Source organism: Ambystoma mexicanum, chromosome 2p (assembly GCF_040938575.1).
Source record: "Ambystoma mexicanum isolate Mex_15411 chromosome 2p, UKY_AmexF1_1, whole genome shotgun sequence".
NCBI classification, from domain to species: domain Eukaryota; kingdom Metazoa; phylum Chordata; class Amphibia; order Caudata; family Ambystomatidae; genus Ambystoma; species Ambystoma mexicanum.
This window is the reverse complement of record NC_090923.1, coordinates 1213769307-1213794184: the sequence shown is the minus strand read 5'-3', so window position 1 is coordinate 1213794184 and position 24878 is coordinate 1213769307. Positions and strand designations below refer to the sequence as shown.

General features: G+C 45.6%; 1 protein-coding gene across 1 annotated transcript in view; it reads right to left on the bottom strand.

Annotated features, from left to right (window-relative positions):
* Positions 1–24878, bottom strand: part of PLXNA3 (plexin A3) — a 677771-nt gene that overhangs the window by 52464 nt on the left and 600429 nt on the right. Inside the window, exons 18-21 of the mRNA XM_069645473.1 lie at positions 13369–13611; positions 12199–12342; positions 8605–8839; positions 3960–4102 (exon numbers count right to left, since the gene is read on the bottom strand). Coding sequence (XP_069501574.1) covers positions 3960–4102; positions 8605–8839; positions 12199–12342; positions 13369–13611 — 765 coding nt within the window. The remainder of the gene's footprint in view (positions 1–3959; positions 4103–8604; positions 8840–12198; positions 12343–13368; positions 13612–24878) is intronic.

Genomic DNA, 24878 nt, shown 5'->3' with positions numbered 1-24878 from the left:
GTGCTACCATAGGACCATATACTCCAAAAGGGTGCCAGTGGCAGGGGGACTTTAGTAGAAGTCCATCTGACAACAAAGAGATCAGAGACCCTAAAAGAAAACGGGGGGAAAAAGCAAAAGGTTTCGGGCTCCCCAAAAAGGGATAGCAGAACCTCAAAAATGAATTCTGCACTTAGAGTACTGAACAATATTTTATTGTATAATATGGCATCATTGTAGTGCTTATGAGCAAAAACATAAATAGATATGATTATCACTAAACCAAGTTTTTACTTTGGCCACAAGTCTTATTTTTTAAATATTAATCTCCAACTAATATTAACGGTCTAGTTGGCAGATCACTCGGTCTATCCCACCATGCAACAACACCACACTCTAGTCCCATTAAATTCCTCGGCCCTTATGGTCTCTGTAATGGAGGGCAGGGCCCATTGAATTGCCCCCCCCCTCATCACCATGTCTGAAACACTGTACAAAGTCTATTTAAGCACATACTGTAATGATTTAATGTATTTTGGCCATGGGGGCAATTTGGTGGAATGTTTAGCACGTCGGCTTCTTTAAGAGATGGACGTTTGTACAGAGGAGGCCTGTTTCGAGCAGTGTCCAGGAAGACGGTCTAACATCATGCTGTCTGGCGGGATAAAATGTTTGAGCTGCAGCAACCAGCAGGCAATCATTAAGGAGTGTGTCCTCAGGGGATGGCAGCGTTGCATCACACACTTATGACATCCCTGGGACTGTTACTCCAGAATGCTCCCATGCCACAGTGAGGCCAGCATCTCCAGCTTGCCGGAGGCGGGCACAGTAGAGACATCTACGCAGCTACCTCACGAGGGACATTCTGTAAGCGCTGCATTTCTGTGGCATCATCGAGGCGCCAGTTGCTGCAACAGGTTTGCTGGAAGTCGGCCTTGAGCCGCTGCTGCACCCTACTAACCATGCCTCCTCTGCTAGGCTACCTCTTTCCACAGAGGACTATGGGAAAGAGCAGGGCACACGTCGCCTGCAAAGTGTCCATTCTTAGCCTTTTGTGGTACCAGCACTCACCTAATTTCTGGTTCAGCACCTACAGTGTAAATAGTGCAACAATGGCCTGGTTGCAGGATATCGGTGGTCTGTATAATGGCCGCCATCATCATTAAGAAAGAGTGTCCCTTTTGCTCTTTTTCAGCCTCAGTCTGAGAGAACCACAGTACGCTTGCTGACCGTTTCAATATTTCAGAACTATTTTTTGAGTAAGGGGGGGGGGGGGGTCTTTTGTATCCTCACTTACCACTCACTGCAACTCATTATGGCTGGCAATGCACTCTGAGGTATTGGTAGTACTGCGAGCCCCACGGCTACCAGTACAGGGACACCAGGTTTCCCCCTTTTCTCTTTGATCAGTGGATTTTCTCACCCTGACAGTGTGTTATTATTAGCTATAAGAGTGTTCAAAGAGGATGAGTAGATGTTGCATAGAATTGCACACATGGACCGTCCTTAGCACCTGCTTGCTTCTTGTAATTTTCTCAGTCATCAACGACAAAGTATCCAGGAGAGCTCGTGGTCCTCTTTACCCTCCAGGAACTCCTTTATAATAATAAAACGTTTTTCTTTTTTATTTGCAAACTGGTTCTCCTTCCCATGGTGAGGAATGTCTAATGGTGCGCCATGGCTAATAGCAAGTTTGAACTTTCTCCTAAAATCAGACTCTGGGACCAGGTTGTACCCTTGCACTGTATAAAGGATGTTTTACACATATACTCCTGCCTACAGGTCTAGCAAAGAGTGTCTATATTTGCGCCAGAAAACCATAATGTCTTAATAATACCATCTTCTCAGACGTGCTGAACATTTCAATTTTAAACAGGTTGCTCCTGGAGAGTCAGAAGGTGTCCTTGAAAAGTTTTGATTAACTGCCAACATATCTTCTACTAAAATGGCCACATGTCTCCTGGCGGAATGTTAATTGATTCTCCATCATACCTCAGTTTTCCCCCCATCATATCTTGCCAAAATGCCTGCTCTATGAATTGCGAACCTTCATGCTCAGAGTGATAGATGTTCGTGCTCCAGGGAAACACAAGCTTCGAATGGTGATCTCTCGGATGTTCTAAGCATCTGGCCAAGAACCAAAGAAGCAATGTCACCCGGTGGGAGGTAGATTTTAAGGCAATGCTCATCAATAAAAAGTAACAAAATAGGTCCTTATTCATCGTAGGATCCCCTGTAACATCGCAGGATAGCCAGAAATAACGGCACGCTCTGGATCAATGTTCAAGACAACAAGGAAATTAGATGGGCTCAGGAAATCTCTTTCCAGTAGTCTACAGACATTGATTGGCTGATGGTGCCGTTTCGCGTCTCGTCTGAGGAACTGACATAAAAAGGTTATCCTGGCAGGCCTGGCCTCAACATGCCTTACCTTAACCTATCTGAGCATCAAGACATTTAGCCTGAAGACCTTACGCATCTTCCATCTGCTAGACCAGCAGTTGCTTGAAAGACAAACGCATATCTGCACAACGGTTCACCCTGGGCAGAGATTTTTCTGGATGGAGGAAGCAAAGAGCCGAAACGGGACACTTTCCTTTTTTCTTGATGAGCGAAAAAAATAAATATACTAAAAAATGAATAAAAAGGAGATGAAGCTTTATAAAGCAACTGAGCGGGGTATTGTGGTGGCGAGATATAAGGTTTCCTTGGCACAGAGTAAATCATGAAAACCAACTACAGAGTGGTAAAAAGAACCAAAGAAAATAAATTGGATCTGCGCCCATTGCGAGAAAAACATCAGAAGATAGATCAACTGTTAATGGTGGAAAAAGGTAACCTAAGGTGGAAGGGGGCAGAGGCCCGGCAAGATTATTTTAGCTTTTAAAACTTAATGGACAGGTGGCAGTGCAGCCCTCTTTTCGTAGAGAGCTCAGGTTTCCTCAACCCTCATCTGGTGCCAGGGAATTATTTCATGAAGTGGGTAAGTCTAGGGAAGATCGGAAGTAGGAGAAGCATCAATGCAGTTTCGCAATTGGCGCGCAGGCGGTACGACTGGATGAAGGGGACTAGCATGCGCTGGCGCTCCACCTCCCAGTAGCCTCGCTATTGCTTGGCTTAGAACTCTATAACGCCATCGCTCATGCTGAGGTTTGCACACTATGTCGAATGTGGCCTGCCCTTCAATGTTATGAGTGAGAATTAACTTCAGGGCATACATGTTTGTGAATTTGCAGCAATACGTTGCATTGGATCAGTTACATACCCATACTTTTGGCAATATTATGAAATAAGACTATCAAAGTCTCCTATTGGCATCCAGGTTGTGCTCAGTCTGACCCACCATCACCTCATCTCGAGCATTGATACTAGGGCCAAGTACCTTAATGAATGGCCAAAGGCAAGAACGAATACTGTTTGAGGTTAGCGTGCTGAGGCCTAGGTGGGTTTACGAGTACAGCCCTATGAACATGTTTTTGCTACCAGGGTTCGCAGTGTATCCAATCTAAAACAATCCAATTAAAGGCATGCCGCTTCCTCTGGAACATCAAGACTTACCAATGGTTGGCTACAGTTGAATCCAGATGAGCATTCTAGAGCTCCACAATGATAACTTTGCATGCATATCTAGACAATTATTGGTTGTGAGGAAGGGACCCGGGCTACAGAATTAGCAATAACGGAGGAGTGTCTTCCGCCTCAAGGAGGCATGGACAATAGATGCGCGCGCAAAACCATTTGCTTACATGACAGTAAAAAACAAGTATTTGTGTCAGAATTGGTTTGTCCAAGATCACAGGGTCGCAGATTTGGCAAAAGCCTCAAACAATCTGACAAAGCAATGATGTTATTTGGAGGTCCGTGTCCCTGCACACCTGCATACCATTTGCATTCCTAAAACACATTTTGGCCCGCTAAGCAAATACAGCAGCACCCAACAGGGACAGCACTGGAAAGTAAGATAAACAAGAGGTGCTCACATCCAGCTCCTTGAGGACAGGGTGCTCCTCGATCCCTGGGAACAGCACCCTCATTGCGTAGGTCTTGTAGTCCAGGAAAGGGATCTTGACTCCGTCCATGTTGTTTGTAAGCTCATTGATATCGGTTTGAAGTTCTGCAAAAGCTGAAATTAAAAAAAATATATTTAAAAAAACCACACAGAAAACACAAATCGCTAACAAAAGCATCCTGATCTGAAAGCATCCAACAGGGAAACACAGACTGCGCTAGCAAGAGGCGTAGCACATGGCAGTGCTGGCACAGGCCATAATTTCAATTAATTAACACAAATAAGCTTACTGAGGCCAGGGATGGTGAAGAAAAAAATATATTCTGACAAGCGAAGGCCAAGGACAATCAATGACAGCTTTCCCTTCTGCAAGCACAGCCCCGGGGTGTCTACACTCAGTCTGCAGTCCTCTAGGCAGTCTCCTCTAGCTGCTCTTTCGGCGCTGGTGCAGCCTCCTCTGGCTGCTCTTTCGCCGCTGGTGCAGCCTCCTCTGGCTGCTCTTTCGCCGCTGGTGCAGCCTCGTCTCACCCACCTCGGTGCTGGCGACACTGCTGGTGCAGCCTTGTCTGCCGTGCCCTTCTCTTGCACTAGGCTACTTCCCCCAGCTCTACAGCCGCGGCTCCCTGCCACCAGGCCACTTTAAACACGGTTCTGCAACAGATGCTGTAAAGGTCCCACCACAAAAAAACATTTCAGATGCATTTGGTGCTTCGAGACCCTCTATTCCCAGTGCTAATGTGTACCCTCCTCCAGCCTGCTGAGTTGGTTGTGTGTGCCTCCTCTGGCTTTGTGCAGTTACAGCCCCTTTCTGGCCTCCTCTGGCGTTGGTCTTTGTATGTGGCTGCTGTAACTTCTGCACCGTCTTCCTTCTGCTACTCCCCCTGGCCACCCACCAACCCACGCTGTACGGCCGCTGCCCAGCCGCCTCCTCTGGCGGCGCTGTTCTGCTCCGCCTCCTCTGGCGGCGTTGTATTGCTACTGCCTCTCCGCCTCCTCTGGCGGCGCTGTACTGCTCCGCCTCCTCTGGCGACGCTGTACTGCTCCGCCTCCTCTGGCTGTGCTCTACTGCTGCCATCACCCCTAGGCTTCTCAAGAAAGCCTATGCTGCTGGTGTATCCTCCTCCCGCGCTTCGCGGGCTGCAGTCTCCGTGTGGATCTCTCCCGCTAGCCGTCCTAGGGTCCTGCTGCCCCCTCTCCAGCCCCTTGAGTGGGTCTAGGTGATGAGAGCAGGACCAACACCTGTGTCTGCCCCTCTGCTCCCTCGGTGGCTCTGTGCCTTAGAGGAGGGAGTGCGTCAGCTTTGCTGCACATTAAAGGAGTGCAGCCAATGCAGTGGCTTCCCTGCGGCCCTGTCAGCCCGGTTCATGGTACTAATGGACTCTCTGTAGTTTCTGCACTGGGGGATCCAAAGTGCTTCCTTTGCTCCTGCTCCTCCTTTCTTTTCATTTCTCCAGAGTACTCAAATGCGTGTGAGAAAAGCACCAACCCAACAGAGGCACGCTTAATGGGGAAAGAAAACAAACAGGGAACTGCTTAGATTGATTGAATATCCCCTGGTCGCTTTGAGACTGCTCCTCGCCCCCCCCCCCAACACACCCACACACCCCCACACTCCCTCTCTTAGCATGCACATAGAATATTACGAGTGACAAGCGGTATGACAGAAAGCGATTTTATGCCATACCGCCTGGGCCCCCACTACCATTAAACACAGGCCCTTCCATCCCCAAAGACAGACAAAGCCATACATTTGTAAACAGACGATCCCTTGTGTTCCTGAAATAGGTGAGACGTGGGTCTTTTCAGGCTCGAATCAACAGCTGCAGAGTAGATACGTCACTATAAGATGCCTGGACTGACACTGGAATACCAAGAACCAGGGCTGAACAAAAAGCCAAGGGGCAAAGACCCACAAGTGCTGAACAGTCAAAGCCCCTTCCGGATGAAGGGCGTGCCGCGCTCTCACTGTGCCGGGAGGGTGGAGCCCAGTAACAAGCTTGAAGGATTTTCTGCCGTGTGCTCGAGCTACTTTTTCCTTTTTTTAATTTTAAAGCACTCACACAGCCTGGGGGCATCGAGGCGCTGTTACGCGAATATGTCTTAGTTGCTTATTTATAACGCACTTAATGCCCGAGGTTTCTAAGTGCGAACCTGAGGATCGAACCTGTGTTGCTTTGTGTCGTCCTGTTTCCAAAGCATGTACGTTGCTGCTGAGCAACGAGTGCTACAATGTGAGAAAGTCACTTCAAAATGCACGGGCAGGGTGGTGTGGCTGTGACTGGCACAGAGGGAGTAGCGTACTGATCATGACCTATGCACAAGTGGCCCTCAAGGTTGTCTTGCAACAGTACATACACATAGTACTGTTGCTTGTATCTCAGCGATACATATATAGGAGGGGGTTCCTTCCGTGGGGGGGGGGGCACATCATCTTGTTGGTGGTAGGAGGTAAGTACCCTAATCTCAAGGGTTCTCAAGGAAAGACCTTGTACTTTGCATTATGCTGTCCCCCAATGTAAGCTTGGGTGAGTTGAGATGTTCCTTTCCAGACTCTTATGGGCAGAAGGCTTTCATGTGTACGAAACCATTGAGGGGTGCTTTCGTCATGACCACCTAAACAGGGGAAAACATTTCAAAATGCAAACTACTAGCCAGGCATTAAATGTCTCCACATGCACACAGCACACCAGTTCTTACTTGCCCAGACTCAATTTCAACTCATCAGTGGTGAGGGCACACACCCTTTGAGGGCCGGCCCAGGCAATCAAAGGATAAGTTTCACCCTAAGTTCAAGGTGGTGACATTCGAGCTGCCCTGGCCCACAAAAGTAGACAATGCAGCTTTTTACCTCCTGCCCATCTCTACTTCTATGGTTTGACACAGAAGCAAAATCAAATGCTAAAAGCCTCCTCTCTTTCACCCACAAACATTTGATCCTAAAATGAAAATGTAATTTTTTAAAAAGCATTTCCGCATGCACTGAGCATGCGGCAATGTGGGCGAAGGCCCTTTTGTCTGAAGTAGACCAACCGATTTTCATGGAGCTCCCAAGTTGCCCAAGATCATGGTTTTCTGAATTTCTGAGGGGGATTTATAGAGCGCCACCTGCAGACTAAACTGCGTCAAGGCACTACAGCCTCTACTTCTGTGACAATAGTGCTGTAAAAGATCAGCAAAATCTAAACGTTGCAATGGATTTTCAGAAGAGCAATTCATTATCCACCTTCCTCAAATTAAGTGTTAACGGATTCCAAAGCTCTGGAGTGGCGACAGAAAAGCTCCGGTCGCCTCTGCGGCAGAACCTAGCTACTGGAGATTTTAGGAGGCGCGGCAGAACTTAATCTACGGGCTGGCCTCTAAAGGGGAGGTCACGATGCTATTCCGGACTTTTTAGATTGATTTATTCCACATTCTAAATTCAGGGCTAAACATCACAGAATGCAAATGATTTTTTTCACCACTCTAGAAGGGGGGATCCAGGTTAGCACGGAGTAGATATTAAGCAGAGGTCTTCGAGAAATTTGCCCTTGAAAGGGTCAAATGCAAAACAATGATTCATAGCACAAATAGTCTAAACTCCGAACGTCACATAAAACAGTAAACACATTTCTTAATACACAACTAAAATTGGAAAACTCAAAAAAGGAAATACATGTTATATATATACGTGATAAGGACTATATAAGCCTTAACGTAATTTTAAGGGGGACAGGGGTGTTTATCCCTTCTAACTTTCATGGCTCACCATTTTGTCCCCATTCATTTGGCTGGGGCACCTTTTCTTCAGATGTCATGTCCCCCCCAACATTTTCAGCAAAGTTACTCCACTGTATATAAGCCGCCACCCACATACATGCGCATAGGTGTATACACACAGACATGCACACAGATTTATGAATAGTAGATGTTATACCCGAAATGTGCATTACTAGGCTCCTCCCATAAGAAAAAATTACAGGTCCATGAAAAACTCCTCGTAGAAAGCTCCTGTAAGCGTGCGCACTCTTGGAATTATTTGGCGTTTCATGGCTTAATCGGGGTATATTTTGCTCCCCATCTTTGCTTCACTTGCCGGATCCTCCTCTACCTCGACGATAATCGGTCAACATGCCATCTAGTGAATGCTGCAGGCAAACGGCCAGGGGGTGCAATTCCCGTCCCCCAACATAGGGGGTTTAGGACATGGGTTAAGATAGTGAAGGGGCAAAGGCCATATGACCCCCCCCCCAAAATAAAAAAATACACTGGAGCTAGAACCCCCTTTATCCCCACAGCTGTAAATCTCCCTCTCCCGCCACCCCCAGTCCCCGGCTGGCATCCATCTTGCAAGTTGACTGTATCATGTGGCCTGAGCTGGCCTGCACTTGCAGAAGAATTGCTTTGCCTTTTCCGGGAATGCACAGCTGCCTTGCCCCTTTCCAGAGGGAATGAAAGGTGGTGGGTATAGGATGCGCAGAATGAAATTACAGGGCCTTGCAGTGGCATCGCTGGTCACATGGCTGTATGTCAATGTTATATATGTCTACATCTGTAAACACGCACAACAACATGCAGGTGCCCTAGAACTTTGCTGCAGCTCAGCGGCAATGCCACACCTTTACACCCAGCGAGCTCACCTTCCTTGCACTCGAGAGCCACGCGAGACTCCAGGTTGTCCATCTGCATCTGGAGCCGCTTGAGCGTGCGGTCGGCGTCCCTCGTCTTGCGCTTGTAGGCAATCAGCACTGCGATGATGGCGAAGAGCAGCAGACCGCCGCCTGCCCCAATGCCAACGATGGCGGGCAGCGTAAGTGCGCTTTCGGCATAGATGTGGAGCATGCCTGGGGAGTACTCCAACCCCCCAACCAGGATCTGGGGAGAGGGTGGTGGTGAAGAAAAGGTTAATGAGGCTCCATGCTGGCGGGAACAACGAAAAACAACAATTATCTCCAGTCTCATGACCTTTTAAAGGCCTCTCTTTCTGCTGCTGGTCCACACTGGATCCAATAAGACTGTGGCCAGGAGCAGAGCGAGACGCTACTAGGAGGGGGCAGTCGGCACATGGCACTGGGTGAATGCAACCTGGAAGAGAGGGCAACTCAAATGAGCCAACCAAACTAGCTCCGGCCCTTAGAAGGTTACCATACCAGCATGGCAGCACTTGCCTGTAAAGAGGGCATGATGAGCCCACCGGTGCCTTTGGGCACTCCTAGACAAGACAATTGCTCTACTCCAGGGGCAACCATTGCAATCCTCTGGTGAGCAGAGGGCTTGAAGGAGGCTATGGGGTGGTGTGGGGGGAGGGGGGTCAAGCTGGGAATAAACAGACAGAGGCAACTGGTGCAAGCACAACTTAAACATGCAAGTAACCTTGTTAAGAGGTGCAATTGCTGTGCTTATAATGCGTTAGATTGATGACTGCTGTCACGGATTAGGTTATACTGCTCTTGTGCCATGCGACCTGTTACCGCTCCCCATCCAATGTGTTGCCAAGCCTCTAAAGATTCAAACAAGGCACTTTGCAAAAGCTACAGTGCTTCCTCCACAGCCGTGACGCGGAGCAGGCTGGGGTTCAGCTCAGGGACAAAGATAACGGGAAGCAATGCCAGTCTCTGCTCCTCCGTCTCTTTCCTTCCTCCCTGCTGGCTGACATGTTTGTGCAGGAGGCCTGCTGAATGAACCCAGCAGCAAGCTACAAGCTGGCGGACACAAGTCGCCATGGCAACAGATGGATCACCTGAGGGTGGCGGGGGGTTTGTTAGGAACTCCATTAAAATCCAGCATCGGAGCCTTAACCCTCACGTATGTTATGTATATATGGGAGGTAGGTGTGCGTGTCAATATGGCGGAAACAACAGGTGAGAATTATGCATGAACAGCGCTTGGAGGGAGGGTGTGTGTGGTCCTTGTATGATTCTTGTTGGCATGACAGCTATTAGGTTGCAGTGGGTGGTGTGTACGTTGTGCGCAGATGGTTGATTTTAAGAGACCAGACAAAGCATGTTGCATACAAATAAAGTACACCCTGGAAAGGCAATGCATAAAAGTGCTATTTTTGTACTTGTTTTGCAAATAGAGGTATGACTTGCCATGCACATAATGTAGCTTGCATTATGCTGCATTCCACTAAACGTACATGTGGGCATTCAAAACTGGGCCATATGATCGCAGTGGGGCAGAAACCGGAAATTGGGCTTTGTTTTTTAAAAATAAAAAGTAGCGGAAATTGGGCTTTGTTTTTTAAAAATAAAAAGTAGCTGGTCTCCACTTATATGTAGAGCTGTTTCCAAACACCCAAAGAGCATGCATCTCAAAACAAGTGACATACAGGAAAAGTCACAATGGGGAGTTGGAGTTTTGTGCAGAGAGCGTGAGAGCTCTGTGTTTAGTTGTGCGGTGAAGTTTGAGCAATTTCTGGGGAGTGTGTTTGATATGCACAAAAGCTGCTCAGGGACCACTGGTTAAGCTTTGTGGGCGCGCTGAACTGTTTCACAAGGGGTTTGTGCATTGTGTGAGGGAGTGCAGTGAATTTGCAGAGCTTTTGAGACAATGTAGGCGTGGAGAGTGTCCAGACTCTTGACTGGGGCGGCCCAAGTGGGGCACTCACTTAGGGGTGGCATGAAGTACGAGCGCGCGCACACACTCACACAATGATCAGAGTTTAGGATAATGGCGTGGCACCTCGGGTGGCTAATCAGATTCCTGGGGCTGCATGTTCCACCGCAGGCCACTCCCTGGGCGAACCAGTGGTGCAGTGCGGGTGAGCTCATTTTGAAAAATGTGTGTGGAATGCACGTGTAACCGTGCATCTGCATGGGGGTGGGGGGGTTCAGAATGCCTCCATGAGTACTTGGCAAAAGTGCAACTAGATCCAAACTTCAGCAAGGCTAACACTTCCAACAGTGAGGGATAGGGCTCACATCATTTTTGGGGTCTGCTTCTAAGTTCTCCCCCAAAAATTGTTTGCGGGCCCTAATTTGTAATAGCAACATTAGTTCATTTCGCGCCCCATGCCTCCAATGCATGGGACTATTGCACAAGAGGAGGTGGGAGATAGATGACCCTTCCCAGCTTCTACCGGGAACACCCACCCTTTCCCTCACCTTGTCCAGGTAACACCCCCTCCATCTCCTCCCCCATCCAACCCACCCTCCTCCTCCTCCCCGTCTTCACTCAGAATTGTACTCGCCCGTCTTACTCTTCCTCATACCACACCTCCTTCCCTGCTGCGCTAGTCTACCCCACACCCCATCGTGGCCCGTGTATTACACACAGGACGTGCTGCATGGGACCACTTGCACAACGCTCTCTGCAAAACGCATTTCCCAGGCCTGTTTGACAACTCGTGGCAAATATTGCATTTTTATAGTAAATTTGACCAGCAACGTTGTCTGTCATCAACATGAACATATTTAAAATAAAATGTACATGCGTGTGGGTGTTTAGTGCCCGTTAATATCAGAGAACGTTAGTGCACAGGTGTGCTTTAAAAGTAAACTGGCCCAGTGGCATTTGCAAGCTGAGATCCCTCGGAACTTATCCACAAAATGCACCCTCATCAGTTCAGGCTTCATCCACATGCAGCCCCTCAAGCACTCAAGCCAGGGCCCTTTCACTTCCTCTATGCACTCTTCAACTATGTACCTCCTGGCGATAATGTGCCCCCCCCCCCTCACTCCGAGTACAACTATGTGTTATGCGCCCTTTTACCCAATCAACTCTACTCCGCCCACGCCCCATTCTGCACTTAACTTAATTGGTGGCCCTCTCAGCCACCAGGTAGCACTTTCATCTCCCCGTGCACCCTTCACCCAGGGCATACACCTCTCAGGCACTGTTCTCACTTACCATCCCTCCCTTTCTGCCCTCGCCCACGGCATGCTCCATAGCTGATCTCTTGCAAAGCCCTTCACAGCTATAACCGAGCCCTTCCTACAACACCTGCCCCAAAAACCAAATGCCCCTTTCCTTGGACCTGAACCAAGGCTTTACACTTTAAAGTCTGTTTCCCTGCGCTGGAAGCAAATTCTAGATATGGAAACAGCTGCCAGTGTCGCCCAACACTTTTCATTTTCTTGGAACAAAGAAACCTGCGGTGTCCCATTTTAAACCCTGTCCCTTTAAGATGTTGGCCCTTGAACCCCTTGTAACCCCAATTGGTGTTGAGTGTATGACGCTTTAAATATAGAAGCCGAGGTGTCTTTCAAGTTTCGGCCACAGTTGGAACCTACCGTGACCCTCTGTCGCCCGGTCTGGGTGGGCGAGTCGCAGAGCAGCTGGATGTCCGAGAGGGTCAGCGAGCAGGGCTTGTCGCCGATCAGCACCGTGTAGTTCAGCTTGGCATTCCCAGGGGCCGCCGGGTTCAGGTTCTTCCCCTAGGAGAGAGAGAGAGGGCGGTCAGTCTAGAACGCAGACATGCAACAGGCACCCGCGGCCTCCTTAATGCACAGCCAGCCATCCTTGCCAAGAGCAGCGTGGCTCAAGGTGACTAGTCACCGCATTACGAGACGAGGAGACGTAAAAGCGCACTCTGGCTGTCGCACAACAAGCTCCCGTCTCTGATTTGGTTATTTATTTCCAGCTGCACATCTCTCATATCTATTTTCTTTTAATCAAATCTATTTGGGCCGCATCAGGCTGTCGCGGTAATTCAGCACCCCGCATCCTCCTCCTCTCAGTCTCCGGCCTGATGGACAGCTCCAGAGGCAGACACTGATGACAAATGATTAGTCTGAGGCCCCTTATCATTCATCTCCTGGAATAGAAGCATCTGTCATGGAGCCATCACACGCCTGCAAGGCGGGGGAGGAGCTGCAACGGTAGGAGCATGCCCCAGGTTCACCAGAGACTGTAGGACCCAAGTACAGACGACACACTGGTAGCAGGCTACCCTTGAGCATCCTTAGCCATTTTGAAGGAATCGTACAAAAATGTCAACCTGGGAATTGCGACAGCCAAATTAATTTTTTAACCCCCTCCTTGCCCCACACATATAAAAGTCAGCATTTTCAGCCATCACAATAATCACATAGATCCTTCTGAAGGGATGGCCACTCTAAATAAGCAGGCCCCTGTAGTCCTCAGCTTGAACCTTTGATGGGGAGCTGCTGCTGGGGGTCATTTTGGCTCCTTGCGGTTCCTAGAATGGCAAGATAAGGCAGACAATTCCTCCACCATGCCCGGGGGAGCAGAAGATAGTAAGGGCAGCTTTTAGGGGGTGGGGGGGGGGCAGGGTGACCACACCAGCTGTGGCACCAAGGTAGGAAGTCAGACCCCCATACAGGAAACAGAGTATGGATGAAAACGGTGGGCAATGCTAACAGAAAGGGGAAGTCTACATCCCCAGCTAGACATTACTCAGTGACTGCAAGTGGACCAGGCAGAGAAGCGCTGTGCTGTACCTTCAGGATGACGTGAGATCCTGGCTTCAGCTCCATCACCCCAGATGTGCCGAAGGACTCGAAAGACGGGTCAGGGTAGTAGGTGAAAGCCGTCCCATTGAGCGCCAGGAGAGAACGAACATTGTCCAGGATGAAGCCGAACTCACTGGGAAGAACCCCATCTTCTGGAACAACACTCTTCTTCCCGTACACAATGCCTGGAGCCTTGCACAGCATGGTTGTGTCATTCAGGATCTCACAAGTCTGAAGAACGAGGGGAAATTTAGTGAGTAGAAATAGGCAAGAAGAGTATTGATAACAGATAAGGGCCGTGGTCAGACAAAAGGATCTTTCTCAAATGGACACAAGTCGCTCGCACACACACACAGCAGCCCAACACCTAGACATACAAGTGTACAAAGTACAGATCTTCACACACACACACACACACACACACACACACACACACACACACACACACACACACACACAAATGCCCAAAGTTAAAGGAACACTCGCAACTTTCCTAAAATTAAAATGATATGTACAATGTTAGGTTATGTTAGTGGGTGTTCTACAGCGCTCCAATGCCATTTGCATGGTCTGTTGGTGCCAAACAAAGTCATTCAATCCATCAGACTTTATCGAGCTTGGAGGATTTAGCAGGCCTAAGGAGACACGTTGAGAGCTTTACGACCTCAAGGAAATCTATTTGTAGATTGCAAAACTGTCATGTTTTTTCAAATAAAATAAAACATATGCAAAATATGATTAACAAAAAAAATGGAAACAGTCCGACTGAAAAAAGTATCATTTAAGGTCCCTTTTTAGTCTGCATTACAGGCACTTCACTTCAAATCATACCGTTCATTATTTAAAACCCAAAAACGTATAGGCCCGTACATATTGCTATTGTTGCTTGGGATAACTTGAAACCGTTTGGAAATTCACCCAAGACCTAGCCCCATTTCATGAATGCACATCACAAGACAGAAGACACACAGAGCTATTGAGACCCATCGTGTTGCAGTTGGTTCTGAAGAAATGCCCCCTAAAAGCGCTGTGTGGTAGGCCAGAATTAGGAGACAGACAAGGAGGCATGATTCTCAAATATTTGTATTCTTTCTTTAATATTAAAAAGGCCCAATCTTTTTCAAGGCCTATTGTTAAAACTTAATCCAAAACAGAAGCAAGTAAATGGGTGCTAGTCAGGATGTCAAGATGTCTAAACATAAATTAAGTCCTCAGACCAGAATCCTATTCTAAGCCGAGTCCTTTCCCTATCTCGTGAAGAAAAGGAAACAAAAACAACCAAGGCAGGCTTTTGGGTACTTGCCCAAGGAAAGGGATGGCTGCTGGCTTTGGACTCCACCCCCCGAACCCCTTTGGTCTCCATAACACAGTACTTTGCCAATTTTCACAGTTCCAGTTTACATAGTTCATGGACTCCAGCCAGGTCTCTCTGCTTCTCCTGTTAAAATATAGGTCTCAAAATTCTTCTCACTTGAGGGAGACCATTCTGCTCCTCCAGTCTGGGGCTCTCTCAGTCTCTTCTTCCCCACTCTGGGGCTCTGGCCCTTCTCATTCGCCAATCTGGGGTTCTTTCCTCATGTCTTTGTTTCTCTCCCCATTCTGGGGCTTTTCATTTCCTTCCCCTTCTCCATGGCTTATTTTTGCCCCTCACCCCACTCTGGTACCTCTCTCTGTCTCTCTCCCCACTATGGGGTTTCTTTCTCTCTTCTGTCCCACTCAAGGACTTCTCTGTTCTCCCTCACCCACAGGGTTCTTCATACTCTTTCTTGCCCTGTTGCCTGCGTCCTATTCCTCTGGAGTCACTGCGTACCTGTGTGTGATGAGCGGTGCTCCCTGAGAGGGGCGTGTAGTCCGCTTAGCCCTCCTCTAGCAGTGGAGCTGCTTAGGTGACTTAATTGGTGAGGGTCTTCTCTTTGTTCCTGCTTGCTCAGTGTGGGGACCTGTAGTCGGCTCCCCCTTGGCGCTCTTCCTCAGCCCTCAGAGGTACTCTGTTCTCGCTCAGGCTGCCACATCGCACAAATCCAGCTACTTGTCCGGTGGCCTCGTCGCACTTCCCCAGTACAGAACCCTGGATGCAATGCCACATCTGATGTTCTCTCTCTCTCTCTCTCTACCGGTCCCGCCACCTGCGTGTGCGGCAGCACAACGGGCTTTGTGGATCCTCTTCCCCGATTGGTTCCCCAAATGACATGCCTCCAGGACGCTGGTCTTTCGCCATTCTGCTGTTTTCTAAGTGGAGGACTCTGTAAAATTTGTGTCAGAATGCGCACCAGCCATTAATAAAGAGCTCTTTAGGGTTCTCATGAACCTTAGTTCCTACATACCCCATAAAGGTGTTAGTGTCTGGGAGTAGTGATGGTGACGTAAGGCCCTATCTGGGGGTTGCCCGTCCCCTAAGGTGGAGTCACCACTACAGGGATATCGCTTACCCTGTCCTCTAGGTGGTGTTAAGCATAGTAGGCTCAACACCCTAGTCCCAAAGGGGGTGGGCCCCTCTCTTGTGGAGAGGTGAGGTTCTCTTTGGATTTGTCAGCCAGATGCCGATTAACAGGTAAACCTCAAAGAATCCTGTCAAATAGATCATTTCAGACAACCACATAAAATCCATTAGCTAAAACTACGAGACTGTTATCCACTATTCGAAACAAAAGCAAAAGAAACCTTGCATTGACATGTTTTCAAAGCAGGAAATAGAAGATGCTTGGTATGTATCAACAGTGACATTTAATTGGCAACATCTTCTTCATTTACTAAATTTAAGAGAAGTCCTTTGTGTGCTTTTTTAATCAAAACTTTAATCCTTTGAAAAAAATCAGATTTCTGCAAGGAAAGCATGTAAAAAACAAAATTTGATGCAGATTGTAGATGGGAAACCTGTCTTTTCACCACACAAAAACCTTGTGAGGGGTGTGATGAATCCAGCGAGTCATCACTCCCTCTCAGGGGAATCTTGTAGAGGAGCAAGTGGATGCATTTTCACTACCTCCTGCCCCCTCACCACCGTTGTACTGGAACAGCAGGAGAAAAGCTATATGTGGGATCCCATGTGTTCTCCCTGTACTGCATAGAGTGTATGAGAGACGATATGCACTCAGGCAACCATATCAAATATACCCTCGTACTGAAAGAGTGGAAGGATGTCAGCACGCACCTTTGGACATTATGGAGAGCAGAGTGAAATCTGATGAAGGCAGAGTGATTTTATGAAGAAGATATACAAGGAAATACTGAAACAAAATGAAAATACTTAAGAGTAACGATGTCACTGAAGTGACAAGAGAAACATGTACGAAATGATACTTTATCTTCTTTGTATGATAACTAACTTCCTGACCAATAAGTCTAAATACGCAGTAACTGAAGTTAGATGAGACATATACAAGCTTGCTATAGAGGAAACTAACGTGGCTAAGGCGGCCAGAATATGATGATGGACATTGGCTCGTGTCACTACTCAATTCAGCTACCTCCGAGACAGACCAGGGATAAAGAGTTCAGAGGCGTTGGAGAAATAGCTTTGTGTGCAAAATAAAGAGGACTCTGTTGGCCTGAGATCAAGGGTGCTATTTAATAATTGCAAGGCACAAAGGGAGGGAGATGGATAAGCTATGTACGCAAGACAAATTTGTCTTAGATTAAAGAAGAAAACATTTGCAAGAGCCAAGTATTGGACAATTAACATGTATAAGGTCTGTACAAGATGGAGTGAGCAAGTCCCTAGAGGCCAAGAGGAGCAAGAACACCCACTATAAGTAAATCAAATAGCAGTAAATAGGAGGTCGAAATGGACAAATTTGGGGTTGCCTCACACGTGATTCGGAAGCCGAAAACAAGAGCTATTCATTAAGCTTCAGATGAAGATAGTGATGTGCTTACACGCCCTCAAATGTCCCTGAACAGAGAGAAGACTATAAGGTCAACTACAGACAGGACACTTTGGCTTATGGCCGTACTGATGAGAGATGGATTAATTGGAAAAGTGGGGAGTAATCTCACTTGACTCAAGCACCTGGCTTTTGTTTTGCTTATGTGCTGCTAACAAGCCGAAAGTCCAAGTTTGGGTGAGAATGCCAAGCAATCAGAGGGTCTGTGGGGCAACATGCTATACAATGTTCCATAGACCAATCTGCTGCCATTTTCTCTGCTATAATCAGTATTATCCTTATTTAGAGGTAGTTCAAAGCGTGTCTTAGAGATAAGGGGTTAGCCAATCCTTAGGTACATATGTTCCATTAACCAATCCTTCCCTTCAATAGGGTTTGTAGTTTGCCACGTAGGATGACATCATAGATGACACATATTGGGGTATATAACCTCTGTATAATCAAGTTTGTGTGCAAGCATTAGTCCGATGTCTGTCAGTTTGCCCTGCTTTATTAAATAGAGAATAAAGTAGTATTTGGACATATTTTCTGGGTCTGTCCGGTTATTTGGCCTGAGATCTTTATTGATAATTCCATCTAGCACAAGAGACGCTTCAAGGTGCTAGAGCATAAACTCTCTTCCCATATGGCCAGCGAAGTGTAGCCGCTACCTGATCCCGACCCTGCTTGTGTCTGTCCGGGGAGGATTATATTGGGGAGAGAACCCTCAGGGGAGGAAGGAGACACACTGGTAAGGTCATGGCATCCCCCTTTACACCCAGAACATGACACCGCCGAACTTACATACCTTTATCGCTTATTGTGGTGTGGACCCAATTCCACTTTGCACCAACATTAGAACTCTTTCTAACATCTTCTGTAAAAGACACTGAGACGAAAAAGAGCATAGGAGCAATACAGAGCACGGAACTGGAGGAGCACTATAGTTGTTTGGGGAGTCCAGGAGGTGGTGCAATGTTTAAAAGCAGGAAGCATCAAGATGAAGGAGATCCACTTCACTCGACACCGGTCGGGAGAGAAGCCAAGTGGTCAGCCGGACAGTCGAGTACAAAGATTCCAGGCAAGAGCAGAGAAATCTCCCTAGCCCAGGCTGCGAACCCAGAGAGTGGAGAGAGAGGTGGAGCCAAGGCATGGAGAGAAGGGACAGCAGAACCTGACCAAGAGATACATCCCTGAGGGCACCAGAGAGACCAAACTGGGACACGAGGCAATGGAAAAGCTTTGTGCCGGCAAGGGAAGCTGGAGCATCAGGCAAACAACCATCTGCTGCAAGGCAGAGCGTCTCGTAACGTGACGAGAAGCCAAACACAGAGAAGAACCCAAGGGAGAGCGGGGAAGTCTGGGAAGCCATCACAACACCGGTCAGTCCACGGTGGAGGGTTGGGACACCGGGTTGTGCTCTGGGAACATACTACTCACCGAAAGTGGGGAACAAAATCCCACAGTTTGTATACTAAGCGTTCGGATCTCAGTGCTTGGGGGAATTAAAGGACAGAAATAAATAACAGTGAAGGACTAGAAGAAAGGGGTACTTGGGGAAAAGGCATACCCTCTTGTGTCCTTAATGGTGTTGAAGATTGTGAAATACCTGGCAGGAGAGTAAACCAGGCAGTGTGATTGAGAGTCTGGGACCCGCACCCAAATAGAAAAATCCTGGCAGGAAGGTATAGTAGGAAGGCCTAGGGGTAGTCGGAAACCCAACGGAAGGGAATCATTCCTCTTGGGCAGGAAAGGTGAATAGTGTGGAAAGCACAGAGTAGAAAATAATCCATGCGACGGTGTGAAATTCAGGGGAAGGAAGCCATATCCCTTGGATTGGTTAATGACATATGCTGGGAATATAACTGAGTTTCCCAGCTTCTTCCTAGATTAAAAGAAGCCCCCCTCCTGAGGATTGTGGAACTTTGATCATTTGTTTGCACACCTTTTTTGGAACTTTGTGTTGGAACATTGGAAAAGCCAGATGGCAAGCTGAAAGTCTTTATCCCTTTACATATTTCTTTGAGTTTAACATGTAAGCGTCAGGATAGGATTTTGGACACCGGGTGGAGAACTCATTTTTGGACATTCTGACACTGACATCCTTTAGTTTAGTTGAGGTATGGAAACCCCTCATAGAGATAGGTCTTTCTCCAACCCTTATTTTACTTTAATAAAAGTATATAGCAATCATCATAATACCTCTGTGTCCAAGTCTTAGGCCTGATTCATTACAGGTGTCATGAAAACATTAGGAGACAATTAAGTAAAACATGCATCTCCTGAAATATTTTACAAACTGCAATCTTGAACATCTTGAATTGCGCACATTGATATACTGAATCTAGTGATATTGATCTGTATTACCCTTGCACATTCACATCCAAAGTTATGTCCAGAAATTGAAATGGCCATTCTAACACTACAAGTTAGTTTACCACTCCCTTTGTAGATTATGGGACGGGGAAAGCCACACCTTTGTCACAAGCTCAGATGAGGAGTCAAAAGTATATAACTGCATGCACATGGAATAGGATAATTAATATGGGGAGATGAACACAGATGATTGTCTGGATAGAACTGAATGGAGGTGGTCAGAGAGACAGAGCTGAATCCATCTGGATGTCTGATCCCCATGCTGACAGGAGAACAAAGTCATTGAGAAAGGGATGACCAGCCTAGCTTGGAAAACTGTTTTCATATAGACAGCTGAAATGAGAGCTTGCCTTATTCTCCAAGAAATGAAAAACCACATTTCAAAAGTGAGAAACCACAAAATTGTCCCTAAATAATACATGGTATAAAATCCTGGGAATAAAGGGGAATAAAGGGGCTAGGAATAAAGGGAAAGGTTGTGTTAAAGCCCTATGTTTAGTATTAGATATAATGCCCTGTGTTCCCCTTTTTCATTGAATATAAATCAACATGTCATTTCTTTAAGGACCAATGCATTTTGCATTGAGAGGTGAGGTTTGAAACTGAAATGCATTTTGGTGCTACTTAAATGCAGAATGTTTTTGTAAACTTAAGAACCATTAAATGGAATCCTTGGCTCATGCCGACAGAGATTCACATAAACCACAATGTATTCACAACACACTACTGCCTAAAGTGATATCACGCAAACGTTTGAATGCCGGGTTGAGTCTAGTCATAAATGATGTGTTTGTGAAAAAACAAAATGAGCACAGAAAATTCATCCTATTTTTAGGAAACGTGTGAAAAATTGAAAAATCCTTGCTGTCTCTAATCATTAAATGCACAAACAGACCCATGCGTAATGTGACAGGGAAAGGATGTTTGAACAATGCACATTTTACTGGAGAAGAAAACTTCTACTGGCCAATCTTGTTGAGCTGAAGGAAAACTCAATATGAATAGACTGAAAGCAGTGCACACATGCACACACGTGCGCGCACACACATGTACATTTAATTCTGAACACACATGTATATGTAAAGCAACACACAAGCACACATATACAGTGAAGGTTTTCTACACAAGCTCTTTGAAAGCTGTACAAACATTTTGAAAAGAACACACACACCCGTTCACAGAAGATTCCACTATTCTGAGAGCATAATTTTCATAATTCAAACATGGGTGAGTCATATTTAAGCTGGTCATTGTCTATATTTAAATGACATGCACATAGTAAACACATCCACAACCCATACGTATACAGCACAGCTGAGTAGAATGGATGTTTCTTTTAAAATATTGAATGTTCAAGTAATTTCTCTGTTACATATTTGTTTAGATACTGGAGAAAATCAAGTGCTTTTGAATTTTTTTATATCAGTAAATCCATGCGCTGGTCGTAAAGTTGCAAAGTCTATTGTGTGGTCTAAATAGAAGCAAACATCGAATGATGGTATTTTCCTATTGTCTATTAGAGTATAATATACATATATTTGAGACTGGAAATGAATGCTTGGGTTTAAACCAGTAGAGCAATTCAGGGAAAATTAATTTTGTTCACAGTTTGTTCATACATCTATAACATTATAATGATTTCCTTGGTAAAGCTTTATTCTTTTAAATAAATTTCGAATTTTGACGAACTCACTGTTTTTTATTGTCCGGAATTGTGGGGTGCGACATGAGATTAGACATTTTGTCCATGCTGAACCGGTAAATTAATACAAAATAAGAATTGTACATAAACAACTGCATGTAGTCCGAGACATTAGTGGATGACATGACTGGTGTCCATGCATTGGTGCATTGAGTAACACAGAACGTGCACAAGAGTACCCGTGTGAGAAATTACATCAGTACATGAAATTACACATGACCTAAAACACAACAGTAACTTGGCCAATAGGCATGAAACCGTTTCCATGAGTGTCCTTAGAGCTCAAGACATTCAAATGGGTGACTCACTTCAACAGCAGTGCTCTGCTATTGTCAGCCCCTAGGCTCGACTGCAAGCTCATAAGCATGAGGAAAGGCCAAAGGACCATGATCCTAAGGTGATGTCTTCATTGTTTCTCTTCTGTTAATTTCCCATGTTATTGTTGTCAAACCTAATCCTTTGGTTTTCTGTTTGTACTATTAAGACCCTTGAAATTTTAATCTTTTCTTCAAATCTTCAAATCATCTGTTCAATAAAGATTAAAGTGACAACCTTTGCATTTGTCTGGGAGACAGCATTCTCAACAGCAGTAAGGGTGACTGACCTGAGAAAGTGAATGGTTAACCTGCATTTGTCCAGGGAGGGATTGTGGCACAATGGTAAAGGGGACAGGGATTCACATAGCGCGAGTGGTGACCAGTGAGAGTCCTTAATTTACTCTTAATTTCCATTGACACTTGGCTAACAGAGTACCAGGGGCATAGTTATTTCTTAGTGGCAGTTATCACTGGTGCCTTGGCAGTTTAAAGAGTGCATGCACGCGTGTAGGTCCTACATGAAGCTGGAGAAATTCTACAGCAAGTGGCAGCCAATGAATCCTGTGTGAAAGGGATAGAAGTTCTAAAACAGATGGACAAATTAAAAAGAAAACATGATGTTTCATAGTCTCCCTTCTCACCTTGATAAGAGGCAGATATTAAAAGCCTTTAGACTTTATTTGGAACTATCTTGGAAATATTGGAGATTAGTAAATGCAACGTAGCAAAGAGTAAAATTAGGGCATAGTGGCCAATGGTAGGGGCTGGGGTTTCATAACCCAACCCTGCCACGTTTTGCAGCAGGCCATGGATGCTCCGTGGAAAAAATAAAAGACTGCAATGTCCTTCTGGGATTCCATGAAGCAGGGGAAGAGTGCTTATGTAGCTGGAGCAAAAGATCACATCCCCACTAGATTTGTCCCACTGAGGGCAAGAGAACAGATGTTCGGTAACAGAAAATGAATTATTCAATTAATGCACAATGGTGTGCACCGCTGACCCAACCACGTACTATCATACCTGGAGTGTTGAGATCTTCGGAGCAGCAAATAGAGTGGTTTGGATTTGTTTTTATTCAACTCGGGTTTACGTAAACAATGGATTTGAAAATAATGACTGGAAGTAAGATCCACATATACATCTTCCATAGTTAACAATGGTCTGAAGCCTTGATTGTGGACTCCGTCAGTGCATCCTGCTTGCATAGCTGGCCATAGGTGCAAGGCAGCAGGTGCAACAAAAAGCAGACGTTTGCCTTACTAAAGACTAAAAAGTAGCAATCTGGTTGTTGATTAAAAAATATTCCTATTGCAACTGAAGACCTTTCGATAACAGAAACAATGAAAATAGGAACCCGCAGCCGATACAAACGATGGGTGCAACACCACAGACCATGCTACGTACAATTATAGAGACCAGAAATTGTTGTAATGATGAACGGAAATAGGAAATCGACTAACCTCACAAAGTTTGTGTCAAGTTGTTTAAAGTAATAATGTGGATGGCTGCTTTACCATCCGAATGTACCTTCCCAATGAGGTTTACATTGTACAAGTATTTTTAAAAGGTTTCATCAACTAAGAGTTCACGCGCAAATGCTAGTATTAGAAATATTCTAAATCTCTAAGAAGCTTATCCAAAACAAATAAAGATGTCATACTTTGGGTGTTAAACTTTTATAGTGATTCACAATTTTAAAAAGCAGCAAGCTGTAAGTATTTCTTTCTAAATTCAAGATGTGTTTCATGTTTTAGCTCCAACAAGAGTGTCAGGCTCTCAGTGGGCATTCTAGTCCCAGGATGTGTGAACTCGTGCATGTAGAATCATCACCACTAGCATCAAAACATGACTGCACATGGATCAGAGCATTGCGTCATTGGTCATGGTACCAGCAGATTAAGATTACTGGATTTCAACAAACTGTTTTCCTTTGCTAATGTCTGGAGCAATGCAGTACAAATGTACAGACGGAACACCAGCCAGTGTTAAGTTTTCACATACAACATTACTCACTGCTGTAACAATACCAGCTTGGGCAGCAAAGCTATTAACATTGACATTTTTGCAATACGTTCCTTAACAAGCTTTGTAATTAACAGTACATGCTAGCACATCTTTTTGGGCCTTGGTTAGCCGACTCAAATTTGTATTGATTTGACCAAGGATAATGCATTGCTCCGGAGAAGCTTTCATTCATTTTGGCTATTGTCCACTCTTCCCTCTCTCATTACAGAACCGCTTGCTTCAAATTTCTAAGCGTTTAACACTTCCCTATTTATTGTAAACTTATTATAACAACTCCTAGGCTGTAATCAGGTATTTTTATTTAACCAACCTCCCTCTCGCTTTAATTTCCTTGGTGCTATGATTCAGTGCCCCTAATCCAATTCTCTGGCTCTTTGGTTAACAAGTGGATTTATTTTCTTCTTAAATTATAGGAATAAAAATCAATGCATATCATTATCTGCTCACATCTGGAATTATATTGGGTATATAAGGTTAATACAGGTAACTCTCTCCTATTTCTATCACCAGAACTTGAATTATAATGATGGTCTGGCTTATTAATATCCATGTTTTAAGGTGGTTTTTGACTGGTCTCTACAAGCCTACACTATTAAGGGAATCCTATATGGGATTCCTTCATATTGAGAACCTGGCTGTGTGACCCCCTCGTCAGCCCAGGTACCTGGAACGTAAGTACAGAGTATCTCTCTTTATAGCAACCATATTTCTAACGATAAACAGGCACTAATTAAGCGTGTCGAAATATTATTGTGGCGTCTTTCCATTTTATGGAGGGCTTGGTACAACACTGATTTCCTCACCTTCATCGGGAACAAAGAAAGGTATATGGTTCTGATGAAGGCACAACAATCATTGTTGTAAAATGAAACATGTACATTGACCACAGTAAATAGACCTCAACTAGTAGACGATAGGCATTTGAGATTATATTCATTTAACTGGGATCTTTCATGGACCTCATTGTTGAAATACTTAAATGCTCAAATAGCACTGGGTTCCTTTCGATGCATTATAGGCATCCCAGGTTACGACAATCAATGTACACCACCCTTTGCGTATCTTTCACTGTATTATTTATGCTTAATATTTCAATTTCTTTGATGTGATGATGTTTTTAAAGTGTAACCTGTATTGACTGCTCTAAGGGAAAATGCAACAGATAATGGCCTAAATAAAGTGAACAGAGAAAAAACGTTCTAAAAGAGCAAGAGA